The sequence below is a fragment of the Pleurodeles waltl genome, chromosome 7 (assembly GCF_031143425.1).
Source record: "Pleurodeles waltl isolate 20211129_DDA chromosome 7, aPleWal1.hap1.20221129, whole genome shotgun sequence".
NCBI lineage: Eukaryota > Metazoa > Chordata > Amphibia > Caudata > Salamandridae > Pleurodeles > Pleurodeles waltl.
In genome coordinates, this window is record NC_090446.1 from 71,192,142 (window position 1) to 71,206,925 (window position 14,784).

Genomic DNA, 14,784 nt, shown 5'->3' on the forward strand with positions numbered 1-14,784 from the left:
CACGTGTTGTGTTAAAGGCTTCTGCATTGCTATTCTCCCATATTTAGTTGACATGATACATTGCACAGGTGCACTACTTATTCCAATAAAGTGATTTATTCATCAATTCCAGGTAAGGCTTGAGACACTATACTGTCTTTTCGTGTAAGTAAACCTTAGAGCTGCATTATCTAGATATTCTTCGAAAAACATGCCTCGCTGAATTTACAGTATGTAGCATCTCATTTTTACATTTCATTTGTTAGGAATGTGAGATTGAATTCATATTGAGTCAGGCAGAAATGTTTCTTCAATATACAGCCACTTAGAAGTTTTGTCAGTTATTGTTTTGATGAATTTATTTAGCTTGGTGCAGTAAATAGCTTTCTTGATGTCAAGATTCTAAAGCAACCTCTATCTACTGAGACCCTCAGTCCTCTCCTAGTTCGACATTGGTGCAGAATGACCACAATTACCTTATTCCAGATAAATTCGTTCTGTAAACTTTCGATTGTCAAATATGTATGTATTGCAAAAATAACAATCCTGGGAAATTGGAAATCACCATAGCAGTTGTTAATTGGTAATGTGAACTGAGATTTAGCCACAGAGGCAGTCTCAAAGGGCATTTCCTACAGGCTTACAAATAAGGAATCTATGTTCACTGCTATATGGTCCAGATACTTAGGGATCCATGTTTATGAAGCATATTCAACTTCTGTGCTTATTCTTACTTTGTCACGAAATACAGCCTGTTCCACATGTATTTTCCCTTTGTCTTCTGAAACCTGATGTGTTTTTCTCTCCCAGTAAGTCAGTAGACCCACCACCTGTCCTTCAGCAGCTATTAAATCATTGTTTATTCTTTCTTACTCTCTACGAAGCTGTTCCTCAGTTCTGCGCATGACCCAGAGAAAGTCAGTAATTCCCATGAACCCGCTGATTCAGTCCTTCATGCCCTCTCTCTATCTCTGCCACCAGGCTGACGACTCTCTTCATCTCCATCCTGCATCTCTCCAGTCAATACGTCTCGCTGGATGACCAGATCACGAGTGAGGCCCTGAAATGGCTGGAGGAGAAACAGCTGCCCAGTGGGTGCTTCCAACCCAGCGGGAAGCCATTTAGAAAGGTGAGTGTCCTAAACCACAGTGACTACAAGTATAAGATACAGAAGACATGAGAAGACAGGAGACAAGCTACCCATGAAGCTGTTGTGGCTTCCAACCTAGCGGGAAGCCCTGGAGGATGGTGAAGGTTTGGTAGGCTGCAGTGACCTTACGTAGAGGAGACAGGCTACCCATGGAGCTGTGGTTGCTTCCAACCCAGAGAAAAGCCCTGGAGGATGGTGAGTGTATGGTAGGCTGCAGTGATGTTAAGTAGAGGAGACAGGCTACCCATGAAGCTGTGACCTGTCCAGCGGTTGCTTACAACCCAGTGGAAAGCCCTATGAGTTAGTCAGTGTCCATTACACTGCAATGACGTTAAGTAGAGGAGATATGAGGCATGTGCTGCTCATGAAGCCCAGGACAGGTCCAGTTGTTGCTTCCAACGCAGCAGGAAGCCCTTCAGGATGATAAGTGCCCACTAGGCGGCAGTGACTTTAGGTGAAGGAGGCAGCATGGCATGTCAGTGGATGCTTCCAGCCCTTCAGGATGGTGAGTGCCCACTAGGCCACAGTGACTTCAAGTAGAGGAACCAGGAGAAACGTGCTACATATGAAGCCTGCGGCATGGCCAGAAGTTACAACACTGAGATTCAGTTTTTGACGGGCCCTGTCTAACATCTTCCCAGTGGCCACTGCCCCTGACACATGTTCACTTCATAACTCATAAAGCGATTAGAAAAATTCAATATTTACTCTGGGTCTTCCTCCTGGGCTCTCACCCTTACATGAGAAGTGTGGTCCCAGTGGCAAGTAATGAACAGATAGATACAGGAAAGGGATGAAGGGTTTAATTTGAGAGGTCCACGACACTTTAGATAAAATATTCTTATCATAGCAGGAGAGCCCCACACATGAGATGCCACACTCCAACTGCACTGGTGCTCAATTTGTACTGATGTTTGCACAAGTCCTCAATTTTGGGAACCAGAACTTATTTTTCACCATTAGTCTTTGACCCACAGCAAGAGAGATAGGCAGAAAAGGGAGGATGAAGGCAGAAGAGAAAGATAGGAAAACAGTGATGAAGGGAGACAGCAGGGGAAAGGAAACCTCTAAGCAAGAGTTAAAGAGGGGAAGTGTGGGGGTTGGAAGAGAGGCATGGGGTGGAATCAAGGCTAGGCAGCCTTGGCATTTGGCAACCCTGATATTCAGCAAAATTACTTGTAGAGTCCTAAGAAAAACCTTTGGTCCCTTAACCATTTTTTAACAAATTAAGCACTGCATACTCCTGTGTGTGCTGCCTACCTGAGGCCAGGTTACAGAAAGTGATGACAATAATGGTAGTAACGCCATTAAGACAGGCCCTAGATGCTGCACTCTACAATATTTATTTTCCATAATGTAATGTACCATTTACAAAACAGCTTATAATACAACAATTCATAATTACAGCTTGAGATACAGGGACGTAAATTCATTTGCCCAGAATTATACTATTTTCTGTCCAGTGCCACGTCTGAGATTAAAACCCAGATCTCCAAATTTCAACGATGAGATTATAGCCCCTAGGTCAGATCCTCACCTCTATGCTGTAGTGTGGTGGTCACTGCGAGAGAGCAAGGGGGTAACAAGGCGCTACAGGAGGCCGCACATGATTTACTTAGGTACCATAGCAGTCAATGACGCTTAAATGTACCACACCGCTGTAGGTTCTAATGTAAATGCAGTAATGTGTTTTCTAGAATGGTGACCTACATGTGCCATTAACCTGATTATGTTCCCATTGGTTCTCCCCACCTCAGGAGGGACCCGATGATGAAATCTCCGTCACGGCCTACGTCACTGCAAGGTTGCTGGAGGTGCCGAAGCTGCGAGACGTGAGTAGTCCTCAGTACCCTCATCGGTAGAGCATGGGGTCTGCTTGGGGAAGTGACGTCAGTACAGAAAGAAGTGATGAGGTGTGAGTATGTACATTTATACCAAGCATTAGATGGTCCCGCCCCCATCACCATCTTGAATCATTGCCACAATAACCTACTGTTGGCTCAAGAAGACGTCAGTCTGTTTCTGTGCTCCTTCTCCACAACACGGTAGCGCCCTCTCATGCATGCCTCCCTTTACTCTTTCTTGCAACCTTTGGGTAGTTTAGTAGAGATTGTGGCAAAGATATATTGATTTCCCTAGCTTCTAGTTGTTTCCGGGTTTTTCTCTGGGACTAAATGTGTGAGAGTCGTTATTTCATGAGGTACAGGTTGCATTTTTGTTTGTATTTCATTTATTTTATTCCACGTTTCCTTCTATTTGTTGACACTGCTTCTCCCTTTCAGACTATCTGATGCAAGTATTTATTATGCAGGATTTGATATCTTTGTATTTTCCAATGATGTATGTAATGTTTGTCATCATAAAATACTAATAACATACTTTGAATTCAAAAAGGGCATATACTATAACAGCAAAGGGTGATCAGGTTTGAGCCAAATCTGTTAATTGATAGCTTGGTGTGGCATCAGTGCTTGGTGCTTTCAAGGGTGACAACATTGCACCGTCGGCATCAGATGTGAATCTGTGGGAGTCCGAGGGGGCGGGGCCTTTAGTCTAGAATTATTTCTCCGAAGCGTTTGGGTGTGGCTGCAGATTGCCCTCACATCCGAAACTGGGCAAGCGCCCCCTGCACGCGTCTTCCTTCCTGAGGCTCAGAGGACTTGTTTTTTTGGTGTTGCACATTCATGCCACACCTTGTGCACTAGTTTACCTACTAATACCATGACCTCCTAGGATGCCCCATAACGAGGTCTCTCAAACATTTAGGGCCATATTTATACTCCGTTTGCGCCGAAATTGCGTCGTTTTTTTTGACGCAATTTCGACGCAAAACTAACGCCAACTAACGCCATATTTATACTATGGCGTTAGAGGCGAATAGCGCCAAAGTTCCCGGAATGTGCGTCATTTTTTAGCGTGAACCCCTTCCTTGCGTTAATGATATGCAAGGGAGGCGTTCCCGTCTAAAAAATGACTCCCAGGCCTTTACGTGGTATTTATACTCCCGGGCAAAAGAGACGCCCGGGAGTTGGCGTGACAAAAAACGGCGCATTTGCGCCACTTTTTAACGCCTGCTCAGGGCAGGCGTTAAGGGGCCTGTGGGCTCAAAATGAGCCCACAGGTGCCCTCCCATGCCCCCAGGGACCCCCCCTGCCACCCTTGCCCACCCCAGGAGGACCCCCAAGGATGGAGGGACCCACCCCAGGGACATTCAGGTAAGTTCAGGTAAGTATGATTTTTTTTTTTTTTATATTTTGTTTTGGTGGCATAGGGGGGCCTTATTTGTGCCCCCCTACATGCCACTATGCCCAATGACCATGCCCAGGGGACAGAAGTCCCCTGGGCATGGCCATTGGGCAAGGGGGCATGACTCCTATCTTTACAATGATAGGAGTCATGTTGATGGGGGATGGGCGTCGAAAATAAATGGCGCAAGTCGGGTTAAGACGATTTTTTCGACGTAACCTGACTTGCCCCATTTTAAGACGCCCATGCGCCATCTTCCCCCTACGCCGGCGCTGTCTGGTCTACGTGGTTTTTTCCCACGCAAACCAGGCAGCGCCGGTCTCATTGCGCCGTCTAACGCCATTCCATAAATACGGCGCCCGCATGGCGCTTCAGAATGGCGTTAGACGGCGCAAAACTTTTTGACGCTAAACTGCGTTAGCGCAGTTTAGCGTCAAAAAGTATAAATATGGGCCTTAATATAATTTCCCTTTGGGAAGGGTGTCCACCTTGACTGTCACGTGAGCTCAAATTTAGCCATCAGAAAACACCTATTTTATTGGGAATAGTTAGATCTTGGAGGAGGGTGGAGTATGCCAAATTCCGATAATACTCCACAGGCCCACACACTGACCATTAGGGAAAGTTACCAGGAATTATTTGTCTGCAATACTAAGGCCAATATTTATACTTTTTTAGCGCCGCATTTGCGTCATTTTTTTAACGTAAAAGCGGCACAAACTTACAAAATACCATTTTTGTAAGTCTGCGATGCTTTTGCGTCAAAAAGCGGCACAAATGCGGAGCTAAAAAAGTATGAATATGGTCCAAAGAATCATGACACTTTCAGAGTAGAGCAAGGTGGGCCTCTCTAGAGGTCCAGGTTACTGCCACTGGGGTAGACTGTGCCAACATTTTTTATTATCCCGCTCTAGCCAAAAGTGGGCCAAAGAGACTATGAAATTGAAGAAGGGGCAACAATCCTTCCAGTCCCCAGTTAAATTTCATGCAATCTTTCGAGTTGCCCCCGTCTTCACTGGCAACCCAAGTTGCGTAACATTATGGATGCCCAACATAGGTCCATGAAGACTGGAATCATGAGAGAATTTTGAGATCCAAACAAAAATTACATTAGCAACCTACAAATTTATCCGGAAATAATTCACAGTGTTAATTTGTAAACTTTTACCTGGATCCCTCTGGAGCTACGTTCGACACCCCTGCGTTAAATGTTAAATTTCCAAGCCATTCTGTAGTTTATGAATGAATGAGTAAATAAATATATCATGTGGAGCACTTATTCAGGTGCCCGCGTAGCCAGTGGTGTAGGAAGGGCTCAGCAAACCCTAATGTTCTTTATCATCTCTTTTTCAGTAGTAAAAAAACATCTTTATCTGGGGTGCAGGGGGGCCTATCACACCCCTTGACCCCGGTGCAAATGCACCTGCTGCACTATTGATATCTACACTACTCTCAGTAACTAGCCCTTTAACCTCCTTAGCCACCTCCCCAACCACCCCAGCTGGAGCCATGTGAGTGCTTTTGGTGGTTGACGGTGGCTACATTCGGGGCCACAGCGTTCCTCTAGGCACTTTTATATCAAGGGTGAAAGAGGTTTACAGAATATTCTAATTGTACTCATCTTTGTTGCTTTCAGCAATGATCCCTGGTAATTACCTACAAGAAGGGTCCCTCTGTGTCATAAGGGAGGCACTTTTTAGCACAAATATGGAGCCAACAACATAGGTGGAGTTCAGCTGCTGTAAATATTTGGATAATAAAAGTGCAGACTCTCCATTGACAGGATTGTGAAGAGCTTTATTTTACATAAAGGTACATGGTCATAAGGGAGAATGGATTCCCTGGAAGTCTTTACATTTCCATGTAAGAGGCATATAATGACGCAATCCTTATCAAAATATATCCCTGTTAAGGCACGACCATAACAGATCTTGCTTAGCCATGTAGGGAATTAAATGACGTGCTTGTTTTATAAACAGGAAGAAATCTGTCGATATGCCTGAATAAGAAAACATACCATAAGGTGATGCAGCTTCCATCCTGCATACATCTCCATACTTGTGCAGATAATGAATAACATGCCCTTATACGTCGACTCATTTTCATGGAGTAATGGAGGTTATACTCACTTTGAGGAATTTATGTCCAAACTTCCATCCTGTTTCTTTGTGCCCTTTACAGCTCCCCCTGGTGGAGAAAGCTCTTGTGTGTCTGAGGAACGCCACCCACGAAGAGATCACAACACACACTCAGGCAATGCTGGCTTACATCTATGCATTGTGTGGGGATGGGCCCCTGCTGGACCTGATGTTGAAGAAGATTTATGAAAAAGCAGATAGGGCAGGTAAATTGTTCCACCCACTGTGATGCAAACATTCATGAGCCAATGAAATTAATTAATTGAGGAAAATTTGGCTGCCTGAACAACATAAACGTGTTGGGATGGTGCGCCTTTCACAATTTATCCCCACATCAAGCGCATCTAGCCCTGAACCTGGCTTGTAGGGACACCTCAGATCTTTGACTTTAACCACGATCTTGTTCTGCTTAGCAACAATGGGGCAGATTTGAGAGCCTCTGGTGCCACTCTAGTGCCGCCTTAGTGCAACTTTTTTAAGGTGAAGGCGGCGCAAAGGTGGGCTTTTCCCTGCGCCATATTGGCAAAGTGGCGCAGTGCATGCATTGCAACACTTTGTAACCCCTTGTGCCACATTATGCCAGTGCCAGGCATAATGTAGCAAGGGAGGTATTCCCCAGTTAGGAGGTTCAAAAAAATGGCGCAGTGAAATTTAAAAGATTTCACTGTGCGATTTTTCCATCATTTTTATGCCTGCTCAGAGCAGGCGTTAAAATTTTGCACCCATTTAAATCTATGGGCCTGCTTGCACATTGCTACACTAGCCTCAACATTTTTGACATGAGTGTAGCAAAGCGCCTTACGTAAAAAAATTTGACACTATTGTTCTAAATACCGCCATGGTGCGCCGTATCATAAATATGGTGGCGTTAGGGGGACGAAAGTTGGCGCAAGAAAATTGGCGCTGCATTGGATGCAGCACCACTTTTCCTAAATTCCGCCCAATGGTTTTTTGTACTGATAGATGAATAGTGTTTTTAAAAAAACTAGGACAAAGTGATTTCAAATGTAGCTTACAGTTTCACTCCTAAACGCTAAAACTTTATGTATTACATGCCTTCTTTTGCAAGTTATATATTATTTCAGAAGCAAAAACATAAACATTTAATTTGCTTCTTGTCCACCTTGTTCCATTTTGTGAGTTTTGCTTTTTCAGAAAAATACCAAAGTTTAGATTTTTTTTCTGATAGTCAATTATCTGTAGTTTGATTACCATCCGTTAGTGGGTATGTGGACTCTCATTTAGACTGTCTAGTGACCTTGTGGCTGATGGTGTTTCCGAGGCATTCATCACCTGGATATCCTCCTACACCCCAATCAAGGAATAACTCCCTACCAGCATGGCAAGAGCTAGGGTATGGACAAATGAGGAACAGGACACAGGAGAAATTTTGAGAGTGTAATTGAGCTATGTCTCTGATGTGAAAGGCAGCTCTGGTGCCAACACCAGCACCAGTGTGGGGTCCGATGGCATTGCAGGGCCAAAGGCAGCTGCCTAGAATGGTGTTGCCTATCACCGCTCTTGCTGATTTCTGCTATCTGCACTGTAGTATGACTACCGTCAGACCTCTCAGCCTTTGGGTGGTCTTTGCCCAAACTTTATGCCTACTTGTCTCCAGTTTTGCTGAATTAGTTTTTGTAGGCCTTGGGACTCTGCACTTTACCACTGCTAACCAGTGCTAACATGCTTGTGCTCTGTCCCCTAAACATAGTTTAATTGGTGTATACCAAATTGACATATTTAATTTACTTATACGTCACAAATAAAATGCACTACATGTGCTAACGGCCCATAAATTAAATGCTACAGTGGGCCTGCAGCACAGACTTTGCCACCCACTTAAGTAGCCCTTTAAATCATGTCCCAGGCCTGCCATTACAGCCTGAATGCAGTGTCACACCCCTTGCCAAGCTTTAAACTCCCCTTTTATTACATATAAGTCACCCGTAAGGTAGGCCCTTGGTACCCCAGAGGGCAGGGCGCGGTGTTATTAAAAGGTCAGACATGCACTTGTTAGTTTTACATGTCCTGGTAGTGAAAAACGTCCAAATTCGTTTTTCATTACTGCGGGGCCTACCCCTCTCATAGGATAACATTGGGGATTCCTTATTACAGTTAATACGCTGTCGTTCCTGATTGGAAGGAGCTATCATGTTTAGTATCTATGGAATTGTAATGATAGATCCTCTTTAATGGTAAAGTTGGACTTATTTTACAATTTTGAAAATGCGACATTTAGAATGTTGGCATTTTTCTACTCTTAGCCCTGTGTGCCTGCAGCGTTTCTCTGATCACTTGTCTGGGGTAGGTGACAGGTGGCTTTGTAGATTCTCTCTAGACAGCTACACGCAATGGGAACTTAGGTGTGACTTGATGGTCCCTGATGGGCCATCTAGACAGGATGGGAGGGAGGAGATGGCCACATCCTCACACTTACACCTGAATAAGCTGTGTTCTGTTCCCACACAAAGGGCTGCATACCCCCCGTAGTTAGTCTGGAGCTGGGGCAGGGAAGGAGCACCTCTGTGCACTTCAAAGACTCCTTTGAAGTCTTCCCCACATCAGAGGCACCACTGGATATACGAACTGGACCTCAGACCCTACGAACTCAGTACACTTCTGGACCTGTGGATATCATGGCAGAAAAGACTGCTGTGCTGCTACAAGGAATGCCACTCTGCTGAACCTCTGCTCTGCTGGGCTGACCTGCTGCCTGTGCTGCCTGTTGCCCTCCTTGCCTGGGTGAGAAGGACTGGACCCACATCACTTAAACCCGGAACCTATAGTGACTCTCAGGGTCAGCGGAATGGTCTCCTGTTTTCTGAAATGTCAGGGACACAAAAGACTCCTGACTCATCTACATCTACACCTGGACTCTGCCATCTGTGAATTTGCCTGTCAAGTTGGTGCCACCCCATTCCTGGACCCTTGGAAGTGGGCTTAAGGTGTTTGCTGCCATTCAAAGGATACATCGCCACTGCTGCATGGATTGGAACTGGTGCATCGCCTCTGTTGCGTGAATCAGAACTGGCACATTGGTCCCATTGCATGGATCTGAAGTGATTCCTGCCTCTCCAGTAGGGATTGACCTCTGTGCATCACCTTCGGGACCACTGCATCTCGGACCCAATGCATTGCTGCTGTCAGGTGGTGAAAAACAATGCATCTTCTCAACTGATTGGTAAAGATTGACGCATCACCTACACTGTGAGGATCGACACCGACACATCACTTCAGCCTGCTCCCTGCATCACCAACATCAACGCAGCCAGGATTAAAGTACTTTTGTTTAGCAGGTCTTACTGAGTTCCTGTAGCCGGCCTGCGATCCTTTGCGGTCAGCCTGAACTTTGGACTTTGTCCCAGTTTGGCTGTGCTTTTTGCTTCGAAGTGCTTTTCTACAGTTTATTCTTTAATTATTCAGATTTAAAATTTCACCCATTGGATTTTTGTCGTTTTGGTGTTGTTTTATTTATGAAATCAAGTTCTGTTTTTCTAACAAGGTGTGCTATATCTTTGTGTGGTGTTTTTACTGTTTTAATGTTTGAAGTGTTGCACAAATACTTTACACATTGCCTCTAAAGTGAAGCCTGAGTGCTCTGTGCAAAGCTACCTGAGGGTGAGCACGTGTTAATTTAGGGTGTGTTTATGACTTAACCTGACTAGGATTGTGGTTCCTGCTTGGACAGGGTGCGTACCTCTGCCAACCAGAAACCCTAACAACTACAACTATTTTCACTTCTATTTCCAATGTGTTTCCATGTACATGTCACAGTGACCATGTTTGTTTTGTATATTTTCATAGCGATGTTTCTCTTCCACAGATAAGAAGGTGATCCTGTTTTCTTTTGTCCTGAGGTGGGAATGCTATAGTGCCAACTATTATGCACATTCCTTAAAAGGCAAAAAAGATTACTTTTTTTTTAAAGAATGTCTTCCAGGATTCCTTCAGGCGCCTCCATTTACCCCATGTTTCGACCTCACATGTCCCTATGCAACTGTGAATCAAGGGGACAAATTTCCTCACATTTTGTGCCAGTTTTGTGTCACAAAGGTGACGCAGATTGGTGGAAAATGTTTATTTGGGATTTGTTTTCCAGCACAAAACTTGTTTTATGCTGGAAAGTTGCCTGAAAGTAATGCAAACCAGGGCATTATTTGGTGTCAAGGGGGTGTTTCATTGGTGCTACATAGGTGTTCCCATACAACCACCCATAGTTTTTGACACAAGGCCCAATCTACTTACAATGGTAGAGAGGGGTTTACACCATAAAGTATGGCCTCTTTGAGGCAGTCATTATAAAGGAAAAATGTTTTAATTTCTCCATTTTTTTCTGACTTTACACGTGTGCTGCATTGTAGGGCATGTACCTGAAATTGGGAAAAGTGTTAAAGTTTGTATAGCATACCGTACCCTTCGAGTACATAATTTATGTTATATATCACACACACATTCCTGCACTATATTGAAAAGGTTTGTGAGTGGCAGCCTGATTATGGTTAGCACTAGGAAAAGAGCAGGATAGTGCCATATCTTAGTAGATATCTCTTGCTTTCACACAAAGAAGCACAGAAACTTTGGTTGTTGCGCTGTGTTGTGGGACAACTTTGTAAATCTTCCCCTAGCAATAAAAGTGCCACAGTTGCTCTGATGTCAGGCTGTTCCAACAAAATCATATAGCACTGTATGCCAGATAGGACGATGAACATAACCCCTGATTGGATTTGCACTCAGCATGACTATTTATTCAAAGTTTTCCGCCATGTCAGCGTATGCCTGGATATTGTTTAACTTCTGGATGATGATTGACTGCACGCACCATGCAAAGGTCAAACATATTGTCTTTGCCTAGACATGTTCTCCATATTTTGCTGGACCACTTCATAATTTCCAGACCTATCACCATAAGAATAAAATTCACCGTGTAGGGTGGGGGGCACGGCCTTGGAGGTGGGACTTTATGCTGACAACTTGCTGAGATGCCCTTCTGTCCTGACCTCTGCCCCCACTGGCCCTTCTTCCACCAAAAAACAAAATGAACAAATTGTTGAGGCTACTGTTGATGTCATAAGGGGTTTTCACACTGCTTAATGGACATCCGCTGCTTAATGCTTCCAAAGACGAGCTGGAAATATACTCCGTGTAGTGGTTTCCTGCTCATTTGCTTGCCACTGCGTGATTTTGGCTCCTCACCTGCTGACCGTATGAAGGGAGCAGAGATCGTGTGACACATGTCTGAATTTCCTATGAATAGTGCTCTTTATACACTTATGTAGCACACTAATAGCACACTAATAAAAATATTTTAAATCCTTGCGGTTATGAGGAAATGATTAACAATACATATATTATTACAATTCACTGTTTGTTTCTATCTTTCCTTATGGCATTATTAATGACTAGTTACTTTCTGTGAGAGAAGTAGGGGGTTTGGGTATTTTTCAGTGACAACAAGAGTCAGAATGAGGTTTGGTTGGTTGTCATTTGGCACCTGAAGTATTGGACTTTTTGCTTTATGCTTATTCCTAATGAATCTTCTGCACTTTGTTTCTTTTACTCATCTGAATAATTGAAAGATTGAAGATTTTTAGTAATTTCTCCTCACCCTCCAGAAGAAAGGCCTGATCCTCCTGTGCTGCTATACTGTAGAAGGTAAAATCCTTCTCATGCTCCTCCAAGTTGGGATGACCGTATTAGATTGACAATGGAGATGGTGTAGTCCATGCACAAGGACAGGAGTTAGGAAGCTATGGGAAGCCTTGCCGAATCTATCCCGAAAAGAAAAATCTATGGGTCTATGAAAGACTCTGCACTAACTCTGTTTCTACTAAACATACTCATGCCTTCCCACTCTACAAGCAAGCCTTAGTGTTAGAAAAGGGTTTTTTGGTGGCAGTCAGGTTACCCCCCTGGCCAAGCAAGGACCCTCACTCTAGTCAGGGTGAAGGAGAATCACACTTAGTTAAACCCTGCTCACCCCCTTGGTAGCTTAGCACGAGCAGGCAGGCTTAACTTCAGAATCAATGTGTAAAGTATTTGTACCAACATACACAGTAATAGAGTGAACCACTACAAAATAACACAACACAGGTTTAGTAAACTAGGTAATATTAATCTAAACAAACCAAGACCAAAATGACAGAAATCCAACATACACAAGTCAAGATATGAATTTTCAAAAGAACAAAGTCTTAATCCTTAGAAAACAGTGAGAATGCGGTTGTTTACACAAAGTACCTGGTTAGCATAAAAGATTATGCCGCACGGGCGAGCGTGCATCAGAAAAGTCAGCAATGCGTCGATTCCTTACTCGCAAGTGAGGCCGTGCGTCGTCTCCTTCTCCAGTCGGGTCGGCAATGCGTCGTTTTTCTCCCTCGCAAGAGAGCGATGCGTCGATATCTGAATGGGGCACCTCAGATCCTCGCATAGTCGGGTTTGTCTTGGATGCCCAGGAACGATGCGTGAAAAATCCGGTTGCACAGTGTTAGAAAACCACACTGCGTGAAGTTTTTGTTGTTATCAGCCTTCGTAAGCGGGTGTTGCGCGTTGTTTCTCCAGCCACATTGCTTCGATCTCCCACCCACGATGCAGGTGCAGCATTGATTTGAGCTGCGAAGCCAGCGGTGTGTTGTTTATCAGCCGCGTCATGGAAGGTGCACCGTAATTTCCCAGCATGGCGTTCTGTGCATGGATTTTCAGTTCTTGGCTGCCAGCTTCACCTCTCAAGGGCCCAGGGACTGGATAGGGCACCACTTTGCAGGGAAGAAGTCTTAGCAGAGAGTCCAGTTTCTTGCAGGTGAAGTCTTTGATGGCCCTGACACTTCAACAACAGGAGGCAAGCTCAGTTCAAGCCCTTGGAGATTCTTCTCAAGCAGGAATGCACAACAAAGTCCAGTCTAGGTATCCTTTCACAGGCAGAAGCAGCAACTGCAGGATAGCCCAACATAGCAGTGTGACAGACAGAAGCAGCACTTTTCCTCAGCTCTTCAGCTCTTCCCCTTGGCAGAGGTTCATTTTTAATCCAGTAGTGATCTAATTTTCAGGGTTTTTGGTACTTATACCCCTTTCTGCCTTTGAAGTAGGAAAACTTCAAAGGAAAGTCTTTCTTATTTGTAAGATGCTGCCTTGCCCACGCCAGGCCCTAGACACAGACAGGGGGGTTGGAGACTGCATTGTGTGAGGGCAGGCACAGCTCTTTCCGGTGTGAGTAACCACTCCTCCACTACCTCCCAGCACAGATGGCTCATCAGGAGATGCAGGCTACACCCCAGCTCCCTTGTGTCACTGTCTAGAGAGAGGTGCAAACAGGCCAAATGTCAAACTGACCCAGACAGGGAATCCACAAACAGGCAGAGTCAGACAATGGTTTAAGCAAGAAAATGCCTACTTTCTAAAAGTGGTAATTTCAAACACACAATCTAAAAACAAACTTTACTAAAAGATGTATTTTAACATTTTGAGTTCAGAGACCGTAACTCCATATGTCTGTCTGCTCCCAAAGGGAATCTGCACTTTAATACTATTTAAAGGTAGCCCCAATGTTAACCTATGAGAGAGATAGGCCTTGCACAGTGAAAGCCGATTTTGGCAGTATTTCACTGTCAGGACATACAAAATACCTTAGTATATGTCATATCTTAAACATACACTGCACCCTGCCCATGGGGCTACCTAGGACCTACCTTAGGGGAGCCTTAAATGTATGAAAAGGGAAGTTTTCGGCCTGACAAGTGGGTACACTAGCCAAGTCGAATAGGCAGTTTAAAACTGCACACACAGACACTGCAGTGGCAGGTCTGAGCCATGTTTACAGGCCTACTCATGTGGGTGGCACAGCCAGTGCTGCAGGCCCAATAGTAGCATTTCGTTTACAGGCCCTGGGCATCTCTAGTGCACTGTACTAGGGACTTACTAGTAAATCAAATATGCCAATCACGGAAAGCCAATTACACACACATTTTACATGGGAGTACTTGTACTTTAGCACTGGATAGCAGTGGTAAAATGGCCAGAGTATCAAGAACTGCAAAAACAGAGTCCAGCACACATCAGCAACCTGGGAAACAGAGGCAAAAAGTTAGGGCAGACCACACGAAGGATGCAAAATCAAACACTTAGGAATCCTGCTTGCCATGTACAGCCCACCTCCTTCAGAACACTCCTCAAAGGATCTGGTCCTTCCACCTGAAATCTAGGATAATTTCCTTTGATAAGGAGCTGGTTTGTTTCAGCTGTGGTTGTCAAAAAATGGCTTGTATATTTTAAAGACTT

The 14,784-nt window shown here is 44.4% G+C and overlaps 1 protein-coding gene across 1 annotated transcript in view; it reads left to right on the forward strand.

Annotated features, from left to right (window-relative positions):
- The window catches only part of LOC138303656 (alpha-2-macroglobulin-like protein 1), a 182,941-nt gene that overhangs the window by 148,033 nt on the left and 20,124 nt on the right, over positions 1-14,784 (forward strand). Inside the window, exons 26-28 of the mRNA XM_069242960.1 lie at positions 961-1,108; positions 2,887-2,961; positions 6,557-6,719. Coding sequence (XP_069099061.1) covers positions 961-1,108; positions 2,887-2,961; positions 6,557-6,719 — 386 coding nt within the window. The remainder of the gene's footprint in view (positions 1-960; positions 1,109-2,886; positions 2,962-6,556; positions 6,720-14,784) is intronic.